Source organism: Hyperolius riggenbachi, chromosome 3, assembly GCF_040937935.1.
Source record: "Hyperolius riggenbachi isolate aHypRig1 chromosome 3, aHypRig1.pri, whole genome shotgun sequence".
Taxonomy (NCBI): Eukaryota; Metazoa; Chordata; class Amphibia; order Anura; family Hyperoliidae; genus Hyperolius; species Hyperolius riggenbachi.
The window spans coordinates 95,621,061-95,644,348 of record NC_090648.1 but is presented as its reverse complement, the minus strand read 5'-3'; the positions used below and the strand labels follow the sequence as shown (position 1 = coordinate 95,644,348).

The window sequence follows — 23,288 nt, the reverse complement described above, 5'->3', positions numbered from 1 at the left end:
TCTCCTATGTCCATTTGCCACCTGAGCGTCATAATTCAGAGCCGTCGCCTCGGGCTAAAATTTGAGCTCCTAAGTTAATTTTTGCAGCAGCTCTGGTCGTCAGATGGGGAGGGACGGCAGATTAAATGAGGCTGCTTGCCTCAATTCTCAGCAGCGCTGCAATTGGCAATAACAGAAAGCGCTCGGTCATGTAACATCATATCACAAGCACTGGCATTTAATTTCATTATTAACAAATCAAAACGCAGCGATGTTACCGGCCTGACCTTCTGTACAGGGCTATTCCTATAATGGGCCTCATTGGTGGGTGTAACAGGCCTATTCTCTTGTATTTAAATGTCGGAGTCTGCTCTTAGTGTGATGCTTTATGGCCATATAAACCAACATAAAGAACAGCAGCTGCATCTGTCAGTCTTAGAAGCCACTTAAAGATGGGAAAAAAAGTGCGGCAGGCAGTTAAACAAGTAAAATATGGTGCAAGTTTAAGTACTTTTTTTTTTCTATTTGAAAAATAAAGGTTGCTTAGCAACTTATCTCCTCTTTGTAGCTTCTTTACAGATGCCTACTGGAAAAAAAATCCCCATTATGCTATTTTAAATAGAAAAAAAGTGATAAAAAGGCAAATTCAAATGTTTCTTTGAACAAACTTCTGTTTGGAGGTTTTAATTTGTTATGGCTTTAAAGTGAACCTCCAGACTAAAAATTGACTCAGCAGCACTGAAAAGGCCTGGTGTTTCTTTAACTGTTTCACAGCATCAGAACTTTTTTTCTTTTATACAAGCCTCATTTTTAGCTGCACAGAAAAAAACTGCCCGGGCATTTTTCCCCTAATGCTGTGCAAAGCATGATGGGATTTCTGATGTGGTTGTTCTCGTTCTGCTGATTTGGTGCAATTGTTTTTTTTTTTTTTTTTTTTTTTTACATTTTGAACTTGACATTTGAAGCCTAGCGTGTGCAGCTGGGAGGGGTAATCAGGACACAGGACAGTTGTAACTGTGTCTCATGCTCCCTGTCACCTCCTTTCAACCAAAAAGATGGCTGCCCCCATGACAAAGATGGCAGCCACCATCAATCACAAACATTTGCCTGTTCTTTTAAAACAGGGTGGGTAAGAGATTATATTACCTATCTATTGTAATTAACATAACTAATGTAACTTAATGACAGTATGTTTGTTTAGGCTGAAGTTCCCCTTTAAGGTGAACCTGGACTGAGTAAAATTATCTTTGAAATAAACACATGATGTACCTGCAAATGAATATTACATACTTACCTCACAGTCGGTTCCTAACAGAAACTCACCATTTTCTTCTAGCAATGATTCCGTACAGTTCTGACAAGATTTTGTTTGAAGTTGATATGTTGTATATCACGGACCATTCATTGGCTCCTGACTAGGGATGATCAATGAGATGCAAATATTTCTGAGTTTATGCAAATGCTTATGATTTTTATGCAAATATATGCAGCTTGAAAATGGATCAATCAATTTAAACCTGGGTGGGACTTGATTGTCTCATTTTCAAGCCGCATATATTTGCATGAAAATGTACATACATTTGTATAAACTTGGAAATATTTTCATCTCATTGATCATCCCTACTCCTTGACCCATTGGCTCCTAACCCTGTGATCACTGTGAGCCTATGTGACTGGCTCAGTCAGGAGCCAATGAAATTCGCTCCTGACCAGCTTATGGTGCTTTGCTGTCTTAACGACGGCAGAGCGAGTGGGCTGCAGCGAAGGGGTAGTGTCGGAAACGTGTGGTGTGGCGATGGAAATCTACACCTTGGCAGGGATAACCTGTCCTAAGCAGCGTGTAGATTTCAATCACAATCAGCCTGGCCCGGAAGCAGTTAAAGGGGAACTGAAGTAAGAGGTATATGGAGGCTGCCCTATTTATTCCCTTTTAATCAATACCAGTTGCCTGGCAGCCCTGCTGGTCTATTTCTCTGCAGTAGTATCTGAATAACACCAGAAACAAGCATGCAGCTAGTCTTGTCAGATCTGACTTTAAAGTCTGAAACACCTGATCTGCTGCATGCTTGTTCAGGGGCTATGGCTAATAGTATTAGAGGCAGAGGATCAGCAGGGCTGCCAGGCAACTGGTATTGATGAAAAGGAAATAAACATGGCAGCCTCCGTATACCTCTCTCTTCAGTTCCCCTTTAAGGAAGAAATAGTTTTTAACCCTTGCATAGAAATGTGAGTGTTTTTGTCTATATCCAGGCTTTGTGTTTATGTGCATCCACATCAAACTTCAATGACCAATACAGTGAAATCGTAGTCGTATAGTTACCAGTTTTTTTTTTTGTTTGTTTTTGTGTGTCCATGGTGCATTTTACGTACGCAGTTGGGGTTGGTGTACTGGTTCTGTTTTATTTTTTTTACTCTCTGCTTTATAAAAAGCACTCTTTTGTTTCTATTGAGGAGTAGAGTTGCTGTTTAAGTTCAGACCTAAATTCATCATTTGGTGGTGTTCAACTTTTATGAATCTGAATAACCGGGAAATTTGAGGAAAGTCTGGCACTCTATCTCCTAATACATCCAACAATCAGTAGCTAGGGATAAGCAGCAGATTCCGGAAACCATTCGTAGTGACAGGCATCTTGTTGGACGCCTTGATCACATTGCATATGCCATTCAAAGGCTCTATAAAAGACAGCCATATACATTCCTATCATAAGCATGGCTTCAGAGGGTATTTACCAGCCCGCATGAGCCTTATAAGTCCTTATCACTTGAAGGTCCCCTACATCTGGTGAGTTCGCCCCACAGGGGGGTGGGGCTTGTTACTAAGACAAATGTTACCTTTTGTCCCCATTGAAAAACTTCAGACAGTTCAGACATTTTTCATAAGTAGAATAACATGGAGGTTTGAATCCGGATACCACAATTTATTGGCTAACTTAGAGACGGATAAACAGTGAGCTTTCGGCTTATAAAAAGCCTTCGTCGGACTGGTTCCTTCGAAGGCTTTTTATAAGCCGAAAGCTCACTGTTTATCCATCTCTAAGTTAGCCAATAAATGGTATCATCCTGATTCAAAACTCCTTGCATTTACTCATTGCTAACACGGTACAACACTCTACTGCTTCTAGAATAACATGAATATTTACCCCTGAGGCTTTAAAGAGACTCTGAAGCGAGAATAAATCTCGCTTCAGAGCTCATAGTTAGCAGGGGCATGTGTGCCCTTCTCAATCAAGGAAGACTGAGATGTGCAGGGGAGAGGCGGAGGTACGCGTCTGATAGGCGCGCATGAGGCAGGGCTGCGGCGGTTAGCCAGGCCCCAATGCGGAAGCGCTCCCTGGCTGCACGGAGGGGATTTGGGGGTGAAGGGACCCCCGTTAAGCCGCGGGATAGCGGCGTTTTAGCAGGGGCACACATGCCCCTGCTATCTATGAATTCTCGCTTCAGACTTTTTAAATTAAGTTTCAGTGGATGTAAATATACCATCTGAAAAACAAAAATACCGGTAGTTAAAGAGGAACGGTTGTGAAAATCTCAAAATGTAAAACATATTCAAATAAGTACATTTCTTACAGAGTAAAAACAGCCATACATTACTTTTCTCCTATGTTGCTGTCACTTACAGTAGGTAGTAGAAATCTGTCATTAGACAGGTTTTGGGCTAGTCCATCTCTTCTTGATGGATTCTCAGCATGACCTTTATTCTTTATTAAGACACTCCCTGAAGAAGATTTATATAAAGATGCTGGCCAGACTTCCTGCTCCCTATACACTATTTTGGCAGTTGGACGGAGCAACTGCCATTCATTAAGTGCTTTTAAAAATAGAGAACCCTGAGACACCCCCCCCCCCCCCCCCCAGGAGAAGATGGGCTAGTCCATAATATGTCAGTAATGTCAGATTTCTACTATCTGGCTCATTTTACTCCGGAAGAAATGTACTTCTTATTTGTACATGCTTACATGTACGGTATTTTAAATTTTAAGATTTTCGTGACAGAGGTCCTTTAACTACTTTCACCTCCTGGACGTAAAAGCTTCGTCCAGGAGGCCATGTGCGCTCCCACGGCCGATCGCGCGCGTGGCCAGGGAATCAGTGAATGATGCCCGATCACTGATTCCTCTCCCCCGCATAAAAAGCGACAGCTTCTCTCAGAAGCCCCCCCCCCCCCCAAAAAAGGAAAAAAAATGATTAGCTGTCCCAAAAACAATTGGTAGGTTAACTGTCTTCTATGTAAAGGTACTGTTTGCTTGAGGTGATGGTTAAAAGAGTGAAAGTCCTAAATGTAAAAATTATGACAGGACATCTGTGAAAAACAGAGTTTTATTGTCTTGGCCCAGCACAGTGTTATAGTCACATCTGCACTGCACTTTGTCTTTCTTGAAAGCACACTTGGGTACTTATTCATAGCCTGCTGTACTCTGCTCTTGCTTGGGTGGTTTATAAAAGTCATGTTCAAAGGTCACATTAGTCAGTTGTTTCCAGAACCAAACTTTACATAAGTTTGCTGATAGAAAAGGCAGCTTCAATTACAGGACTTCACTGTGCATAATGTATACATCATTCTGCAGTATAAGGCTTTAAAATGTTTTACTTTGCGGTATTACGTAATGGACCCTGGGAGCCTTCTCCAGGTTAAACGATTAACCTACATTTTTAAAAGGATCCCCAGGTGTGAGACCTATGGAAGCTGCCATATTTATTTCCTTCTAAACAATACTTGTTGCCTGGCAGCCCTGCTGCTCTTTCTGGTCAGTAGGGTCTAAAGCAGCCCATACACTCAGCCGATTTTCTGGCCGACCGATCGATCCCGATCGATCAATCGATTGCAAATCCGTTGGCCAATCGACCGATCGGCCGATTTCGATCGATTTCGATGGATTTCCATCGAACTTGCAGGGTGGAAAATTTAGGTCGATCTGATGAGATTGCTTATCAGTTTGCATTGGCCTTAATGGAAATCTGATGGCAAAAAAATGCCATCAGATCGAATTTCAATAGATTTCAAACTGAAATCTATTGGAATTCTATCCTGGTAAAAAACGTTCTAAAAACGCATCAGATAGATCATCAGATGCATTTCTTATCTATCTGCTGCCAATCTGACGAGTGTATGGGCACCTTTAGTCACACACCTGAAATAAGCATGCAGGTAATCTTGTCCAATGTCCTAGACCTCTGATCTGCATGCTTGTTCAGGATCTATGGCTTAAAGTATTAGAGGCAGAGGATCTGCAGGACAGCCAGGCAATGTGCATTATTTAAAGAGACACTGAAGCGGAAAAAAAATGATATTATGATTTGCATGTGTAGCACAGCTAAGAAATAAAGCATTAAGATCAGATACATCAGTGTAATTGTTTCCAGTACAGGAAGAGTTGAGAAACTCCAGTTGTTATCTCTATGCAAACAAGCCATTAAGCTCTCCACTAAGTGGAGAGGGCTGTTATCTGACTTTTATTATCTCAACTGTTCCTGGACTATTTACTTTTCCTCTGCTAGAGGTGAGGTCATTACTTCACAGACTGCTCTGAAAGACTCATTTTGAATGCTGAGTGTTGTGTAAGGTGCACATATTAGAGAATGATGCAATGTTAGAAAAAAAACACTATATACCTGAAAAAAAAAGTATGAGAATATTTTCTTTGCTGCTAATCTTCTAGTAATTATTCATAGTACACAACCAATTCACTATATCATATTTTTTTTTTCGCTTCAGTGTCTCTTTAAGGCCTATACCCACTATGTGGTTTTTACCACAATCTTTTTGATGACTCGAGGTTTTTTTTTTTTTTTAGACAAGCGATCTTGCAACATGGCTACAGGCACGCGATTGCACAAACGGCATGGTGATGACCCTCACGAGAGATCTTAAAGGAAAACCCTCTGAGGGATACTTACCTCGGGACGGGGAAGCCTCAGGGTCCTAACTAGGCTTCCCCTGTCCTCTGGTGTGCCGGCAATCCAGCCGTCTGTCGCCCCAACCCCCCCCCCCCCCCCCCTCCCCCTGAACAGCAGTGAGGTAAGTATTTACCTCTCGTTATCCTGCGTAGGTGCAGTAGCGGCTCTTTGCTTGGTTAAGGCGGAAATGGCCAAACCTGATCGTATCTGCTCTACTGCGCTGGCACAAAGGACTCTCGCCTGCGCAGTAGAGCGGATAGGATCGGATTCAGCCATTTCCGCTTTACCTGAACGAAGAGCTGCTAGTTCGCCTGTACAGGAGCGCGGAGAGGTAGATATTACTCGCACAGGCGCACCCTTGTCTGCCTTTGTTGAGGGACTTTTGGACGAGCCAGCACTGGATTCCCCCAAGCTACGGGGGAGGGGGAAGCCTCATTGGGACCCTGAGGCTTACCCCTCCAGAGGGAAGTATCCCACAGATGTTTTTTTGTTATTTTTCAGTAGAGTCTCTTTAGGCTAGGTTTCCACTGTAGCGTGACCTTTTCGCTTGCAAAAAAATTGTATAAGATTTTTCTGTTTAGTGAAAATTTGCATGTACATTTATTCACATTAGTAAAATATAACATAATCTGCCTAGTAACAGCTTAGTCATGACTGCTGACAACTTCCTGTGGATCTAATGCGAATTTTCGCGCAAATTACGCATTGCCTATACAAAGCATTGTATGCAAATCATATGCGATGTCCCCAAAAAATTATGCAGGACCTTTTGCCGGATTTTTCCACGCATACGAAAATTCGTATTGAATGGAAACAGCCCCATTCACTACCATTAGTTACTAAATCAATGTGCATTTTCTGAGAGAAAAATCTGACACAAAACGCGCAAGTGGAAACCTAGCCTTCAGATCCCTGTCGACTCCTGCGAAAAGTACCGCGAGTGTTGGAACTCTCGTACCTGCCCGTCTTGTGCTGTTGCGTGTTCCTGCAAGCAGGAAGATGGATCGGGGAACCTCATTCGTTAGGAGGAGTCTCTGTGAAGTTCCCCCATCCATCATCAGGTCAGTATTTAGCGTTAGCATGTTGGTGTGTGTATGTTTGTGTATATGTATGACTTTGTGCTTCATTATGCGCTCCTTCAAGAAAAATAAAGAACTTTTTAAATGTGGTACAGTATTTCACTGCTCCTTCAAGGAATTTGATAATAATTTTTTTTCTATCTTGCCAAGTCTGAGCAGTGTAAAGTAACCTACCTAAAAAAGCTCTTCAGATTGTCTTCTGAGAGTCATCTCTTAGGATTAGGGGTGTGTAAATCAGGGCACATTAATATGGAATCCAGGAGCCAGTGTCCTTAATCCTGGGGCCAGCAGGAAATGTGTAGGGGCCAGCTCCATTGACAGCAGAGAAATGCTAGTTCCACCTGTAGATCTCCAGGACCCTGGGAACAGGCCAGACCTTTTTCTTTGGATTTCCAAGTCTTGCACAGTAGAGTCTGAGTTTCCCTTGGTTCAGGAGTGGAGAAGGTTGAATAACTTGTATGGCTACCACCATACATTGTGATCTGTGTACAGGGAGAATGGATGGTGGCTAAGGGAGCCTAAACTGAGAGGGACATTGATGTTTTCTTTTAACCTTCCTGGCGGTAACCCCGCTAGCACTTTGCTAGCTGCGTCAGCACTTCGATCGCCGCCGCCCCGCGCTCGATCGCCGCTATCCGCGTCGCAAGACAGCCCCCCCTAGACCCCTGCGCTGCCTGGCCTATCAGCGCCAGGCAGCGGCAAGGGGTGGATCGGGACTCCCCTTAGACGTCACGACGTCCATGACGTCGGTGACGTCATCCCGCCCCGTCGCCATGGCGACGGGGGAAGCCCTCCATGAAATCCCGTTCTTTGAACGGGATTTCCTGATCGCCTATCGCCGGAGGCGATCGGCGGGGCTGGGGGGATGCCGCTGAGCAGCGGCTATCATGTAGCGAGCCCTCGGCTCGCTACATGATATAAAAAAAAAAATGGCTGCGCTGCCCCCTGGCGATTTTTAATATACCGCCAGGAGACCATACCAGTTGACTGGCAGCCTTCCTGATCTCTTTGGCTGCAATAGTGGCTGAATCACAGACCTGAAACAAGCATGCAGCTAATCCAGTCTGACTTCAGTCAGAGCACCTGATATGCATGCTTGTTCAGGGGCTATGGCTAAAAGTATTAGAGACACAGGATCAGCAGGAGAGTCAGGCAACTGGTATTATTTTAAAAGGAAAAACTCATATCCTTCTCAGTTTAGGTTCCCTTTAAAGAGGAACTTCGGCCTAAACAAACATACTGTCATTAAGTTACATTAGTTATGTTAATTAGAATAGATAGGTAATATAATCTATTACCCACCCTGTTTTAAAAGAACAGGCAAATGTTTGTGATGCATGGGGGCTGCCATCTTTGTCATGGGGGCAGCCATCTTTTTGGTTGAAAGGAGGTGACAAGGAGCAGGAGACACAGTTCCAGCTGTCCTGTGTCCTGAAAACCCCTCCCAGCTGCACACGCTAGGCTTCAAATGTCAAATGCAAAATGTTAAAAAAAAAAAAAAAAAAAAAAAAATTGCACCAAAACAGCAGAAAGAGAAAAACAATCAGAAATCCCATCATGCTTTGCACAGCATCAGGGGAAAAAAGCCCGGGCAGTTTTCTTCTGTGCAGCTAAAAATGAGGTTTGTATAAGAGAAACAAAGTTCTGATGCTGTGAAACTGTTAAAGAAACACAAAGCCTTTTCAGTGCTGCTGAGTCGATTTTTAGTCCGGATGTTCACTTTAAGGTGTGTTTTAAACACTATATTGACTTTAGTTTATGCCATGTTGGCTGCTTCATTTGACTTCAGTCTTTTTTTTATTAAATGCCACAATTTAATGGCATTATATGTAGCTCTAACTTAAACCAGCCATATACTATAGATGATTATAAAGGATATAGACCTATGATTTAATGTTTCTAGCAATCTATTGATAGAACAATTGATCAGTGATCAGAGATGTCAATTGTTAACAATTTAATTCAATTTTGGGTGGGGGGGAGGAGGAAGACACTAGCATTTTATTGATAGCTGCATAGCCTTGTGCTACTGGTTTTTGATAAATCCTGATCAATAGGGCGTGGTGTGATGCTGCGTTTCCTCGCTGATTTCCTGTTTGGGTAGTGTTGATTATTTCTGAGTAATGCTGGGTATACACGAGTCGACCCGGCGGCCGATTAGTCGCTGGATTGACTCCCACCACGTCCCCGCGGATCGATTACCGGCGGGGATTGAGCAGCGGGATCAGACCAGCTGAATGTTATCAGCTGGCCGGATCAGCTGCTAGATACACGGTACAGAAACGTACCGTGTATCCCCAGCATTAGGCTGAGTCTCCATTTCAGCAATTCCCGCCTGTTTCCCCGCACGAAATTCGGACTGGGAATCGCAGCCTATTGAAGTCAATAGGCTGCTTCTTAATTTGCGTGTAGGCCAATAAGACAGTCTGCAGCTTTTAATTGCATCACACATGCAAATCCCAAAAGCTGTGCATGGCAAGTAGTGCCGGCATTGTGCCTCGCAAAGGTACGCCAGCACTAGTAGGAATTCAAAATGTAAGTTGTGCAAAATTATGAGATAAATGTTTGATACACTTGCTGCAATACAGTACAGAGATAGCCAAAGACTCTTAAAACGCAAAGAAAAAAAAAAACTATGGAGAAGTACCCTTTTAGTAATTAGTGTTTAATAATGAGAGAAGGCTCTAAGACAATAAAAAGTCTGTCAAACATGTAATTAAAACCTCACATAACCAGATCTCCCTCAATCCTTCTCCAAGCAGTGGCCAGCGACTCTAGTGTCCTAAATGCCAGGGAAACCAGGGCGGATCACTCTGTGCTTGCTCCTTGTTCTGATTAGCTACACAATGCGTTTCAATGTCTAGGCATATTCGTCACCATAGAGCGCGCTTTTTCTTGGTGTTTGGTGTCATTACTTGGATTGGTCACACATCATATTGTATACTAGTCGACCCAAGCCCGTTTAAAAACTGGCTCTAGGTCTTTTTTTTTTTTTTTTTTTTTTTTTACGCCGCCGCCAGTCACTCAGGATGCGCGCACACCCAACTGCCCGCCACCAACCTCCCTCCCTGGTCCCTCCAGCTCTACGTTACTGCGCACATGCGCAGTAACAACAAATTACCAGGGACACAGGGACGCTGCAAACCTTTACAGGATCTCACTTTTTTGAATGCACTGAGGAGGACCAACAGACCGAAACGGGCTGTCTGCATGTTGGGTTGATGTGGCTCTGCAAAATTTTCTAAGGTAGAGGTGTGCTGTACTCCAGCAGTTCTGGATGTAAGCCTGGCTTCAGGGGCATGAAGAGATCATTTGCATATTCAGTAGTGATGCATTGTGGGAGACCACTGTCGCTCACATAAAGCTGAATTATCACAAATACGTTCTGTTTTAAAAAAGCAAACTGCACTGGTCATTTTGAATGTGTGTGTGCAAATTTGTTTTTGTTTCCTAAAATTGACGCTTGTGGTGTCTGTCTGTAACCGCTTTACATTTGTCAATGCAATTTTTTTCCTGTAGCAAATGACAAATGTGCCTGTTACTGGACTAAAGCTGCACAGTGCATTCCATCATGAACCACAAGAGAGCTTTCATTAGCACTGAATAGAAGACCAGACACATGTTTAGAGTGCAGTGCAGGAAACCTGTACTGGGCACATATTGACTTCCAGTGTCCTCATTCAGTGAGTGTCCTCACAAGGGTCAGGAAGTGATCATGGCATTGTACAGACCATAAGCAGGTTTGTCAACTGCTGTTTGCTTGTACAAAGTGCTTAATTAGGAAAGCCTGGAAGATATATGAGGCACCTCTTGTCTTCCTGTGTGCCTGGCAGGAGTTTGCTCAGGCAGTGTGGTCCTGAGCTTATCTTTATTGACATTGATAAGGAGAGGGTTAAGAAAACACATGTATTTCTGCTTTCACAAATAGCTGATCGTTTTAAGACCCATCTACATGATACGATTCTTTGTGCAATTCCATTACGACTCTATTCACGATCCGATTAAATGTGCGATCGGAATTCGATTTGATTCAATTTCCCATTGTTTTGCAATGGCAAATCGAATTGAATCGAATTGATTTCCGATCGGACATGTCGGATTTAATCTGATCGTAAACAGAATCGTAATCGAATCGCACAAAGAATTGTATCGTGTAGATTTGGCTTAAGGCAGTGTCACTGGATTTGGCCATGAATAGGAAGAACATCTGTTATTTATATCCCTGAAAAACAAAAGTTTGCTTTCTTAAAACAGAAAGAATTTGCGATAATTCAGGTTGGAGTGAGCTTGAGATGTCTCCCAGTGCAACACTGCTGAATAAATGCATATTAACCATTGTTGCCCTGAAGGTGCGTACACGCACTACGAAAGCCAACGACGGGTCCATCAGACCCTCCCACTGGGCGGACTTTCAGCCAACAGTAGTGCGTGTACACGCACTGTCTGCGGACTGATAAGGCTGTTCCTGAACGATCCGCTACACGTTGCATAACGCTACAAGGTTACATACAAACGCAAGGTGTGCACTGTGAGTGTCGCACAGACTTAGTATTGCTGTGCGTTAGTCTGCGTTGAAACATTTTCTAACGTGTAACTTTAACGTTGCACTGTGAAAGTCCTGAATCATTTTATTGTGTTGTGTGTGGCCACCTTTAGATATTGACATCAGTCAAGATTAATAGCATCTCATTGTCCATCCCTAGTTATCATAAACCATGAAAGAAAGACAGGGCTGACCTCAATAAAAATCCCAAAGGTCATAAATATTTTTCCTTTTCCTTTAGTGTACAAAAAAGGTCAAAATTAAATGTAGTGCTCTGTACTTTGCCTAAATTCCACTTCTAAAGCTGGCCATACACTGGCCCGATTTGCCGCCGTTTCGACAGCAGATTCGATCACTGGGAGCGAATCTGCTGCCAATCGTTCGCGCTACACGCCGGATTTTGATCCATTCCGTCCGATCGCGCCGTGCGGAAAATAACCATCGATCGCCCGCGGGTAAAGAGCGCATCGCTAGCGGCGTTCGAGTGCCCGACGACCGACGCAATAGAGCTGCAATACATTACCTGCTCCGCCGGCGCGACTCCCGGGTCTCCGCTCTTCTTGTCTGGTCTGGTCTCCGGCATGCTTCCCTTCTTCCTGTCCCGGCAGGAAGTTTAAACAGTAGAGGGCGCTCTACTGTTTAAACTTCCCCCAGACAGGAAGAAGGGAAGCATGCCGGAGACCAGACCAGAGCGGAGAAGAAGAGCGGAGACTCGGGAGTCGTGCCGGCGGAGCAGGTAATGTATGCGGGATGGGGGGAAGCGGCGGCAGCACCACCACCACCACAGATTGTGAACGGTTTCAGGCTGAAATCGGTTCACAATCTGTTTTCAGTAAAGGTAGCCATACGATCCCTCTCTGATCAGATTCGATCAGATAGGGATCTGTCTGTTGGTCGAATCTGATGGCAAATCGACCAGTGTATGGCTACCTTTAGGCACTAGTCAGTCGGTGACTGGATCCCAAAAGAGAGCACAGTGGCACATGACAGTCTGGTTTGTGGAGTGTATTATTCACTAATTAATTGTGTGCATATTTTTTAAACGCCAATATTCATTGAATCTTTGTTCATTTTATTTTCATATTATTCATGTCATTTAGAAGTATGATGATAAAGTCTTTGTTGTAATATTTTGTCTGGCTGTTTTTATTGTACTTGTATTAGTTAATATCTACATTGCTTTGCAACAATTTAAATGCATATTGAGAAATTGGCTTAATGAGTTAATGATCGCTATAAATGATATGCTTATCTGCTAGTAATTTAATAAACACTAACCCATCCTAGCTTTGGCTTTTCAACCTGTTCTTCACCCATGAAGCAGCCGCAGTATTTGCCATTAAACACAGGATGTCATATTTACAGACTAGTCTGTTAGGCTATAGTAATGTGATAACTAGACCTAAATTCTCCCATATAAAGCCTGTGAAGGATCTAGAAAAACTTCCAGTAGTTCAAATTCCGGACTTCAAGGAGGCCTCCAAGATAAGATTTTGGTGAGGTAGCTTGGTTAGAGTGGGAGATTAGCACAGATTCCTTATTCCACTGACCCTCCATTGCAACAGTTTCTTGTACCATGCTTTTTCATATGATGAGACAGATTTGTCGAAACGTGCAAAGGGAACTGTACAAAAGCCCAGGGCAACCAATCAAGCTCCAGCTGGTAAACCAAACTATTCTGATTAGCTGCTCAGGGAAACTGCCCTACTTTTACGTTTTCTTTGCAACTTTCCTGACAAATCTTCTCTGCGGTTCTTTTACTCTTTGTCGGGAGCGTCCTGAATTTTGAAAGCGTGATCTTCTATCTAATATATGAAAAAACATGCGTGGTAAATCTACAATGGCGAATCTGGTCATGGAAAGTTCTGTAGAACTCCAACACTTCTCTACCCAAAATGTGTGTGTCATTTTTTTCCAGTAAAACTGACCATTGACCAACTGTCCAACTGTCTCAAGGTCATCCCTGGAAGAATGTACTTTTCATTATTATTGTTACCTTAAAGTTCAAGATAGGACACTGCTCCATACATTAAACTTTGGAAATATATTTATAAAGTTCAGACAAGCTTCCACAAATATAATAGAGGAAAAGTCTGAACACCACCTTTAAAACGGTCTTCTTTCACTTATGTTAGAAGTTCAGATCATCTTTTTATTTAAATATCATATGATGAGCACTGGTAATTCTAGGCTTCTGAAAACTGAGTATTTGTAATCTGTATTAATAAACCATGCACAGATTGCATGCTTAAAATTTACCGTTTTCATGATGTGAAATAAATGTTAGTTAATTGTCCAAGACCATCTAGTTGGCTTGAGCCATCACCGCTTAATCAGCCTAAGATAAAGGCCTCCCTAAATTTTCTTTGAACTGAAATTTTTAATTCGGATTTTTTTTTGTTTATTCCCACTCAGTTGGCCCAGAAATCAAACCAGAAATGGAATCGTTTGTGTCTCGCCCTGGAGAACCCATAGTTTTACAGTGCAGGCTTCGAGACGATGTTCAGATCATCAGCTGGGTGAAAAACGGAGTTCAGCTTTTGGAGACTAACCGCACGCGCATAACAGGGGATGTGATCCAGATTCTCAACGCAGGGCTGGAGGATTCTGGGTTGTATGCCTGTGTGACTATCGGCGCCTCTGGAACACATACCGTGTTGTTCAAAGTTAACATATCAGGTTTGTAGATGCCTTCTACCTGATTTGTGTAAAGAAAAAAATGCTTATTCTATGCTGAGGGAAAGCATGAACCAATGTAATGTTGCTTTACAGCGCTGCTTAGTGCAAAGATTTGTAGAACATCTGACCACGATGTTGCTATAGGGCAGTCCCCTTTTTGCTATGCCTGTTCAGCGGTTTAAAGAGAATCTGTATTGTTAAAATCGCACAAAAGTAAACATACCAGTGTGTTAGGGGACATCTCCTATTACCCTCTGTCACAATTTCGCCGCTCCCCGCCACATTAAAAGTAGTCAAAAACAGTTTTAAAAAGTTTGTTTATAAACAAACAAAATGGCCACCGAAACAGGAAGTAGATTGATGTACAGTATGTCCACACATAGAAAATACATCCATACACAAGCAGGCTGTATACAGCTTTCCTTTTGAATCTCAAAAGATCATTTGTGTGTTTACCTTCTGTCCCCTTCTTCTCTCATGCACTGAACATTACAGGCTTCCTGCAGACAGCTCTGCCTGTGCCTGTGTTTGTAATTCCTCAGTATGTGTCAGCCAGCTACTTTCACAGCCTAACAGAGGAGGGTTTTTATCCAGCTCTCTTCTATCACTGATAAGATAGCAGAGAAGCTGCTGGCTTATGTAAATAAAACACACACTGGAGTGTGCATAGAGGAACAGTTCAACACTGAAGAACTTGGCAGCCTTCCAGACACAGGCCGACAAGTCTGACAGGGGAAAGATACATTGATTTATTACATAGACCGTGATAGTACAAAGTACTGCAGTGAGCCAGAACAGATTAGAATAGGTTTAGGAACTTGTAGCATGGTAGAAAAAACGTTGTAATTTTTGTTAGTCACTTTAAGCAAGAGCATCTTCAAGCAGCAGCGGTTTATGAAGAGAAGTAAGATAAGACTGTGAGTTGTGCTCTTGTCCCAGCGACCAATTCATCTAAATGTCCTGTACCAGTTTTTCTGCTGGGTCTCACAATAATTACTCAGTACTGGCTGTTGGGTTACAAAGTTCCCCACTGATTTACTAATTTTCATCGGCGTACATTCAGACACAAGACCTAGAGATGAATCCAGTCATTGGAGCTAGAAACATTGGAGTAACCAGTGTTTACACCTCCACCCTGTGGACCTGTCACTTGGGAGTCCGTATTTCTCCAAAAGGGTCAGGTCTTCCAAAAGAAATGTTTGACTAGTGTAAGCTATTGAATCTATTCCTAGCTTACCATTTGGAGACTTAAAGGACAACTTAAGTGAGAAGAATATGGAAGCTGCCATATGTGTTTCATGTTGTCCTTTTAAATAAAACCAGTTGCCTACCAGCCCTCCTGATCTATTTGGCTTCGGTTGTGTTTGAATCACACCAAAAACAAGCATGCAGCTAATCTTGTTAGATCTGACAATAATGTCAAACATCTGATCTGCTGCATGCTTGTTCAGGGTCTATGGCTAAAAGTATTACAGGCAACTGGTATTACTTAAAAGGGAATTAATCTGGCAGCCTCCATATCCCTCTCACTTCAGTTGTCCTTTAAGATGAGCTGAAGTCCGGTGTTAATCATAAATTGGTTCTAGAGTCTTGCTTTTGCAAATACTGTATTGGGGATACAGTAGAGAGACCTGCCTACTGGAGACCTGCTTGTGTTCTTCAGCTGTGCAGTTTTACTCCTGCTGCTCCATTATTTTTAAATGGCAAAAAAGTGGCCAGTGAGTAGTGTTGTTACTTGGAATTTGAACAAGACTCAGTGACAACTGCGACTATGAGAAATTCTGAACTGGTTTGGCCTGCAGATAGCAAAATTAGGGTGGGGGTATGTCATTGTGATTCAAATGAGGTTTAATTACAGCAGGTGAGAACAGGGGATGAAGGGGTTATTTACCCATAAATCAGCGTCCTCCCTGTGCTCCAAAGCGCCCCATGCGTCCTATTAATAGTGTCCTAGCCTCGCTGCCGTCACTTCCTTCTTCAAGCCGGAAGGAGTAAGTGACGGCAGCGAGGCTTGGATACGACGCTTGGAGTGCAGGGAGGACGCTGATTTATGGGTAAATAACCCTTTCATCCCCCGCGCTCACCTGTGATTACTTGTGATTGAGGTCGGAGAGCATCCCTAATCATGACATTATAACATAATGTCACAGCAATACAGTGATAGACTAAGATGCACTGTTATGTATCGCCTCATTACTTACTTTTTCCTTTTCTTCTTTGAAGATGATTCCTATTGGTATTGTTACTGTTAGTTCTTGTTCTGTTTAGTTTTACTTTCAGTTGTTTAGAATTTTGTACTGGTTTTTTTCTTTTAAGCATTATTTAGACCCTGTACAGGGTCTCTTCTTGACTAAACACTGAGAGTATTTAAAAATAATTTTCAAAAGGCGGTTTTATACTCAACGCCATTAACCCGGGTTTGTTTAACATGCTTACCGCTAATAGAATATGTTTTGAAAACAAATTTCAGGTAGAGTCCAGAGTGGTTTTACTGCTCTTTCAATAAAAGTCCACTTTAAACATTACTGGTTGTATTAGTGATATTATTTAACTGGGTGCTCTGCCACACCACTCCCATGAGCCCTATCCACACAGCCATATCAAGCCACATCTAGTTCTAATGTGCTAAAGTATGGCTTCCTCATGTTTGCATTGCTTACAAGGCCATAAAGAATGATTTACATATACAAGACACTATCTGGAAGTGATGCAATTTGGGTATTCTCCCTCTTGTGCCAGTGTAAACTGTTAATTCTTTCTATATTAAGCAGCAGAGTGTTGTACTGTGTTAGCCATAAGTTTTGAATCAGGATGATACCATTTATTGCTGTGTTTTTCATGTTAATATACAGGAGCTAAGGTCTAATAAGGCTTATTAACTGAAAGCTTATTTTTTATTTACGTCAAAGTTAGCCAATAAATGGTATTATCCTGATTCAAAACGTCTTGCTTTTTCTATAAGAAGGCAACCTCCTATGTTTTAATTGACTCTGAATTTTCTATTTTTTTTCTCAGGCTTACTAAATTAATGACCCCTCCCCCCCCTCCCCCCCCCCCCCCCCCCCCCCCCCCCAGAGATTTCTACAAATGTTAAATGATCATTGTTTACATTTGGCAACATGAAAGACTAAAGTGTAGAAATTACTTAGGATGCCCTTTGACCCCCTTGGACATGTATAATTTTAACACTTTCTCTGGGAGAACCAGAAGGACCCTTAGCTGATGTTTTGACCCCTCACTTGATCAAAGGTGGTGGTTAATTATGAAAAGAAGAGTAAAACTGACATGATGGGAATCCCAGCTGTAGCAGAGTTCAGAGATGTCACCTCTAGAGTCTGGGGGTATCACTTGGAAGGTGCCAGTGTGAAAAGTCATGTTTGTTTAAGGCCTTCACAAGCCATTTGGTTACTATTAGTCTTTGAAATGTACTGTGACCTTTTGGTGCTGTGTGCATTTTATCTGCCTGGCTTTGTTTGTCACATTGAGCATTTATTCCAGTAACTGAATTATCAGTTTTGCCCTCAACCAGACCCCAGTAAGTTAGCACCCCCTTTTTTTTTTTTTCTTTTTTTTTTTTTGTTTAGGCAGTTTTTTTGGCTGAGGTGCATTTTTGTAATAACATTTTTTTGAAAACTTCTCATCTAAAGTGTTTTTTAAGCAGAGCTAATGTTTGAATTTATTTTTAATTAAACCTCTTGGGGAAAAAGGGAAGTTGGGCGACTTAACCTGGGTAAGATGTATTGGTTAAGAGCTAGGGAGGGAGGGGGGGGGGGGGAGCTTTGTAAACTGTGATCTCTGCTCCAATGCCACCCACATTCATGCTATAGCCACAGCTTCAAAAGCTCTGTCCACTGAGTCTTCAGGTGTAACTGAAGTTTTGATTCCTGAGCAGCTGAATAGATAAATACATTTGTCTAGCAGGATCAGCAGAATCTGCTTGATTTAAAGATCCTTATTTATAAAAAGTGTTGTTTTACGATTGTATCAAACTGAATCCAGAAATACCTGCTGGACCACCATCCCCATATTGTATAACCTTATGCTCTGCCTAGGTTTGTTTTTAAAGGACAACTGACCCGAGAATGATATGGAGCGAACACTTTCATTCCAGCGCAGGAGACTTGGGCGCAGCAGTGAGTAACTTCGGCGCCATTAGAAGACGGAGCTGAAGTTCCTTATAAAACACTATAATTCGGCTTCTAGCAATCGCTGGAAGCCGAATTATTTCATTCCCCACTATCCATGGCGGCTTGGATGGGGATTAGTATTTAATACGGCCCGGACTTGTGCAGCAGCAGGATCAGCCATATAACGGCTGTGTCCTGCGCCCAAGTCTACCAGCGCCGATTCCTCTCGTACGCATATGGAGGCTGCCATATTTACTTTTAAACAATGCACTTTGCCTGGTTCTCTTGCTGATGGTCTGCCTCTAATACTTTTAGACATAGACCCTGAACCAGCATGCAGTTGAGAGGTTTGACCTAAAGCGGGCCAGAAGATGCCATAAAAAACAAAAGTTTCACTTGCCTTTGACTTCTGCCAGCCCCCTGCAGCCGTCCTGCCCTCACGCCTTCCTGGAACGATCCTCCGGTCCCCAGCGTGGCTCACTTTCTCTTTTGCCAACTTAGAAGTCTACGTCCCGTGCGCCTGCATGGGCTTGGCCAAGCACGTCCTCATTTGCGCTCCCGTCGCTGGGGACGTCCTACATAGGCGCAGTACAAAAGAAAATCTCTGCTGCACCTGTGCAGAATGCTTTTGGCAATGGGAGCGCGAATGAGGACGCGCAGGCCCAGTGGACGGCAGGTGAAAGAGAGAGAGCCGTGGCGGGGGATCGGAGAATCGCTTTAGTTATGTGCGGGCACAGGACGGCTGCAGGGGGCTGGCAGAACCCTTAGCTTTAAGTTTGACTGCATGCGCCACATGCTTGTTTCAGGTGCATGATTGTGACACTACTGATGCATGAAAGATCAGCCGAACTGCCAAGCAACTGGTATTGTTTAAAAGTACATAAATATGGCAGCCTCCATATCCTTCTCAGGTAAGTTGTCCGTTAAGATGCGTGCTCATGCAAGATGGAATTTATGGCTGCCTTGGCCAAGAATTTAGTTTTTGAATGCTGGACCTTTTTAAACAGCAGCGACCCGTAAATACATTGTCGCCCCTTCCCCCTAGAAACGGACACAACATTCTGCTATAGCAGAGCAAGGCGTCTGTACAGTATTTGGTCTCAGACCTGTTGTCCAGGGAATTGGTGCTTAGTCCCATAGTGCAACAACCATTGCGTGGGTGTTAACCTTTTCACGATGGTGAGCAGCGCATGGTGAAGGGGGCACAAGAAATGCCCTCAGCCTGCACTTGGCCAAGTTCACCCGCCAGGCAGATCAACCTCTGGTGCAAAATAAATATGGCAGCCTCCATATTCTTCTCACTTCAGTTGTCCTTTGAATACCTGGAGCGTTATTTTTATGGCCACCTAGTTAGTCAGTTCAGCTTTGAGGATTGTTGGATGTCTTAAAAAAAATTGTATTTATGGTACCGAACTGAGCAAATGAAACCATTTAAAGGGAAAAAACCTATTCCCTTTTAAATAAACTCTTCCAGCATGCTCACTGAATTCTTTTCTAGTACAAGTGGACTGGAGACCCTCCAAGCTCTGCTTGTAAAAGGCTGAGTCACCCAACTAACATTTACAAGTATTCCCTAGATGTGACGTCTCATTATTTCAGTCGGTGACGTTCTTTTCTCTATTCACTGAGTCACGATGAAGGAGATGCAGCATAATCCTGTGCAGACGACGTTCAGTCATTATGAGGACAGTGGTACAGTGAGAGCAGACAGTGCCTCTGGTGGCCAAACTCACATTATAAATGGCTGATTACAGTATTAAGCCAGAAATCCAAAAAATAAGTGTAAATTGCAGATATAATCCCTGTTTAATGAGGCCTTGCACTTTGCTATGATCATCCCTGTATTTTTTCTACAGAGGTTCATTTTATGTTCTCATTAGTGCTCCACCGTACATCCAGGGCATCCTGACTGGATCGGGAAGATTTCCGAGGTTGTGACCTGTTGGCCTTCCCTAAAATATATTCTTTAGCCACTGCATTGTTTTTTCTGGGGTGTGGATTTATCTTGGCTGGTTTGCAGGTGGCTGTTTCCCTGGCTGCAAAGAGGGTTTTTATCTCCTAGAAGAAAAAAGTGAGATGAATAAGGGCCAAAATGTCTCGCTATACATGCAAAGCCCCTATACAGGAGCAGGAAAACCATTTAAGTCAGAATCATGAATACAGTGGTGAAGAGGCACTCTACCTCGATAATACATATTAAACATCATGGGGACAGGGCTTCACTAAAACTAGACTAGAACACACCATGGTGGGCACACAGAACTAAGAAATTGCATGTATTATGCCTTCTGGTTCCACACCTAAGACTAGAACAGGAGTTCTCAACTTAAAGGGGCACTATGGGGAAAAATTGTACAATTTAAAATATGTGCAAACATAGACAAATGAGTACTTTTTTTTCCCCAGAGTAAAATGAGCCATAAATTACTTTTCGCCTATGTTGCTGTCACTTACAGTAGGTAGTAGAAATCTGACAGAAGTGACAGGTTTTGGACTAGTCCATCACTTCATAGGGGATTCTCAGCAAGGCATTTATTCTTTAAAAAGACATTCCCTAAAAAGGATTTAAACAATGATACTGCCCAGCCTCCTGCTAGCTACATTTTTTTGGCAGTTGGACAGAGCAACTGCCATTCACTAAGCGCATTTGAAAATAAATAAATCCCTGAGAATCCCCCATGAAGAGATGGGCTAGTCCAAAACCTGTCGCTTCTGTCAGATTTCTACTACCTACTGTAAGTGACAGCAACATGGGAGAAAGGTAATTTGTGGCTCCTTTTACTCTGGAAAAAATGTACTTCTTATTTGTACGTGTTTGCACATATTTTACATTTTACAATTTTTTTGCTATAGTGCCCCTTTAAGGTGGCCAAACACTTATAGATTTGCAGCAGATTCGACCATCAGATTTGTCAAGTCGTAATCTGATGTGGGCCACACACTAGGAACAGATTCCCAATAGATTTCATAATGAAATCTATTGGAAATCTATCTAAATGCATTATTGGACCATTAGATACAATGAAACTCTATGGGCCATGGATCTGCTACCAGCAGCCGATCGACCTAGACTTTCCATCCTGTCTGGGCTGGTGCATACCAGAGCGCTTCTGTAGCGTTTTTTAAAACGCTTGCAGGGCTAAAACCGGTTGGCTAATGAAAGTGAATGGGATGGTGCACACCAGAGCGGTTCGTTTTTTCCACAAACTCGGGGGCTGCAGCATTTTTTAGATTTCTGAGGAGTTTCTGCCTCAATGTTAAAGTATAGGAAAGTGGAAAACCTCTCTGAAAAACGCTAGATCAGAGCTGTTTTCCAGGCGTTTTTGTTACAGAAGCTGTTCAGTAACAGCTGTACTGAAACAATATTTGTAATCTGCTAACTCTGCTACACAAAAACGCTCCAAAAAACGCTAGGCATGTTTAGAAAACATGCCTAGAATCGCTCTGAAATCTGCTTCAAAAACCTCTAGCGTTTTGCAGATCTGCTAGAGGTTTTTGGTGCGCACTGGGCCTCAGATAGATCAAATCCATCGAAATCGGCCACAAATAGATCGATTCGATTTCTGATCGATCAATAGATTCTATAGAATCGATCGATGGCTGAAATCAACCAGTGTATGGGCCCCTTTAGTCCCCAAGTACCCACAACAGTGCATGTTTACTGTTGATCCACAGAGGTAGTTAACCTGCTGGGCGTTCTGATTCACGCGGCTGTGCGGCCGTGGGAGGGGTTTTTTCGCCCAATTCTTTTTTTTTTTTTTTTTTTTTTTTTTTTTTTTTTATCATGCAGCTAACCTATCGCTAGCTACATGATTGCTCCCTCCCTCCCTCCCACCCTTCCGATCGCCACCGGCGATCATGCCCATCAGGAAATCCTGTTCTGAAAGGGATTTCCTTTAGGGCTTCCCCCGTCACCATGGCGACGAACGGAGTGACATCACAGGGAGTCCCGATCCACCCCATAGCGCAGCCTGACGGTGATTGGCCAGGATGCGCAAGGGGTCTGCGGGGGGGGGGGCCCTCTTTCGCGGCGGGGAATGGCGGCGAGCGAAACAAACACGCAGCTAGCAAAGTGCTTGCTGCGTGTTTGAAAAAAGAATTGTGCACATCAGCCCACCAGGCCTGGAGCGGTGCACAGCGGTGTTACTGGACGAGCTCAGCTTGTCCAGAACGCTAGGGAGGTTAAAGTGAACCTTAGATGAAGCACCCTCATGTATTTTACTATATAGATCAGTGGGAACATTAGAGAAAACACCTACCATGCGCTGTTTCATCCTTCACTGCTCAGCTTACTTGTTATCAGCCCTGATAAAATCCCCAACTGAGCATTCAGTCTGGCTTTGCTCAGGAATCATTATAGCCGAGTCATTATAGCAGAGCCAGAAGGGGGCAGGCTTGGGCTTGAAAATACATCAGAGTAGACAGACTCAGCTATAATGATTCCTGAGCACAGCCAGACTGAATACTCAGTTGGGGATTTTATCAGGGCTGATAACAAGCAAGCTGAGCAGTGAAGAATGAAACAGAGAGCAGGTGAGGTGATTCCTCTAATGTTCCCACTGATATATATGGTAAAATACATGAGGGTGGTTCGTCTCTGGTTCACTTTAATGAGCTCTGCTGAGACTCTAATTACCTCACCTGTGATTGTGTGTGGTTTCCTGCAAAACATGTACTTGAGTACTGAGTTTAGAGACCCTGGAATAGAATGCCTGTGACTGTGAGATGTTTCCAGAGAATGATCAACTGTGTTTGCACTCCATGCATTTTAGTAAGGGGGCTTTTAGGACCATTGTAGCCCCTCACACGCTCCTAGGAGTTCTGGGTCACCATGACCTTTTTGGTTAATCTGTCACTCAGGGTGAGAAACTATCTGCTTGGAGTTTGTATGATCTCCCTGAGTTGGCGTGGACTATTATAAGAACATTAGACAAGGACAATAGTTGGAATTGCATTGTAAGCTCCTCTGAGGGACTTCAAGTGAAC

The 23,288-nt window shown here is 43.0% G+C and overlaps 1 protein-coding gene across 5 annotated transcripts in view; it reads left to right on the top strand.

Annotated features, from left to right (window-relative positions):
- The window catches only part of FGFR1 (fibroblast growth factor receptor 1), a 150,959-nt gene that overhangs the window by 68,586 nt on the left and 59,085 nt on the right, over positions 1 to 23,288 (top strand). For 4 of the 5 annotated variants that reach the window (XM_068274621.1, XM_068274619.1, XM_068274622.1 and 1 more), the window contains exon 3: positions 13,912 to 14,175. The exons of the other annotated variant lie outside the window; for it this stretch is intronic. In XM_068274621.1, coding sequence (XP_068130722.1) covers positions 13,912 to 14,175 — 264 coding nt within the window. The remainder of the gene's footprint in view (positions 1 to 13,911; positions 14,176 to 23,288) is intronic. 5 annotated transcript variants of the gene reach the window in all.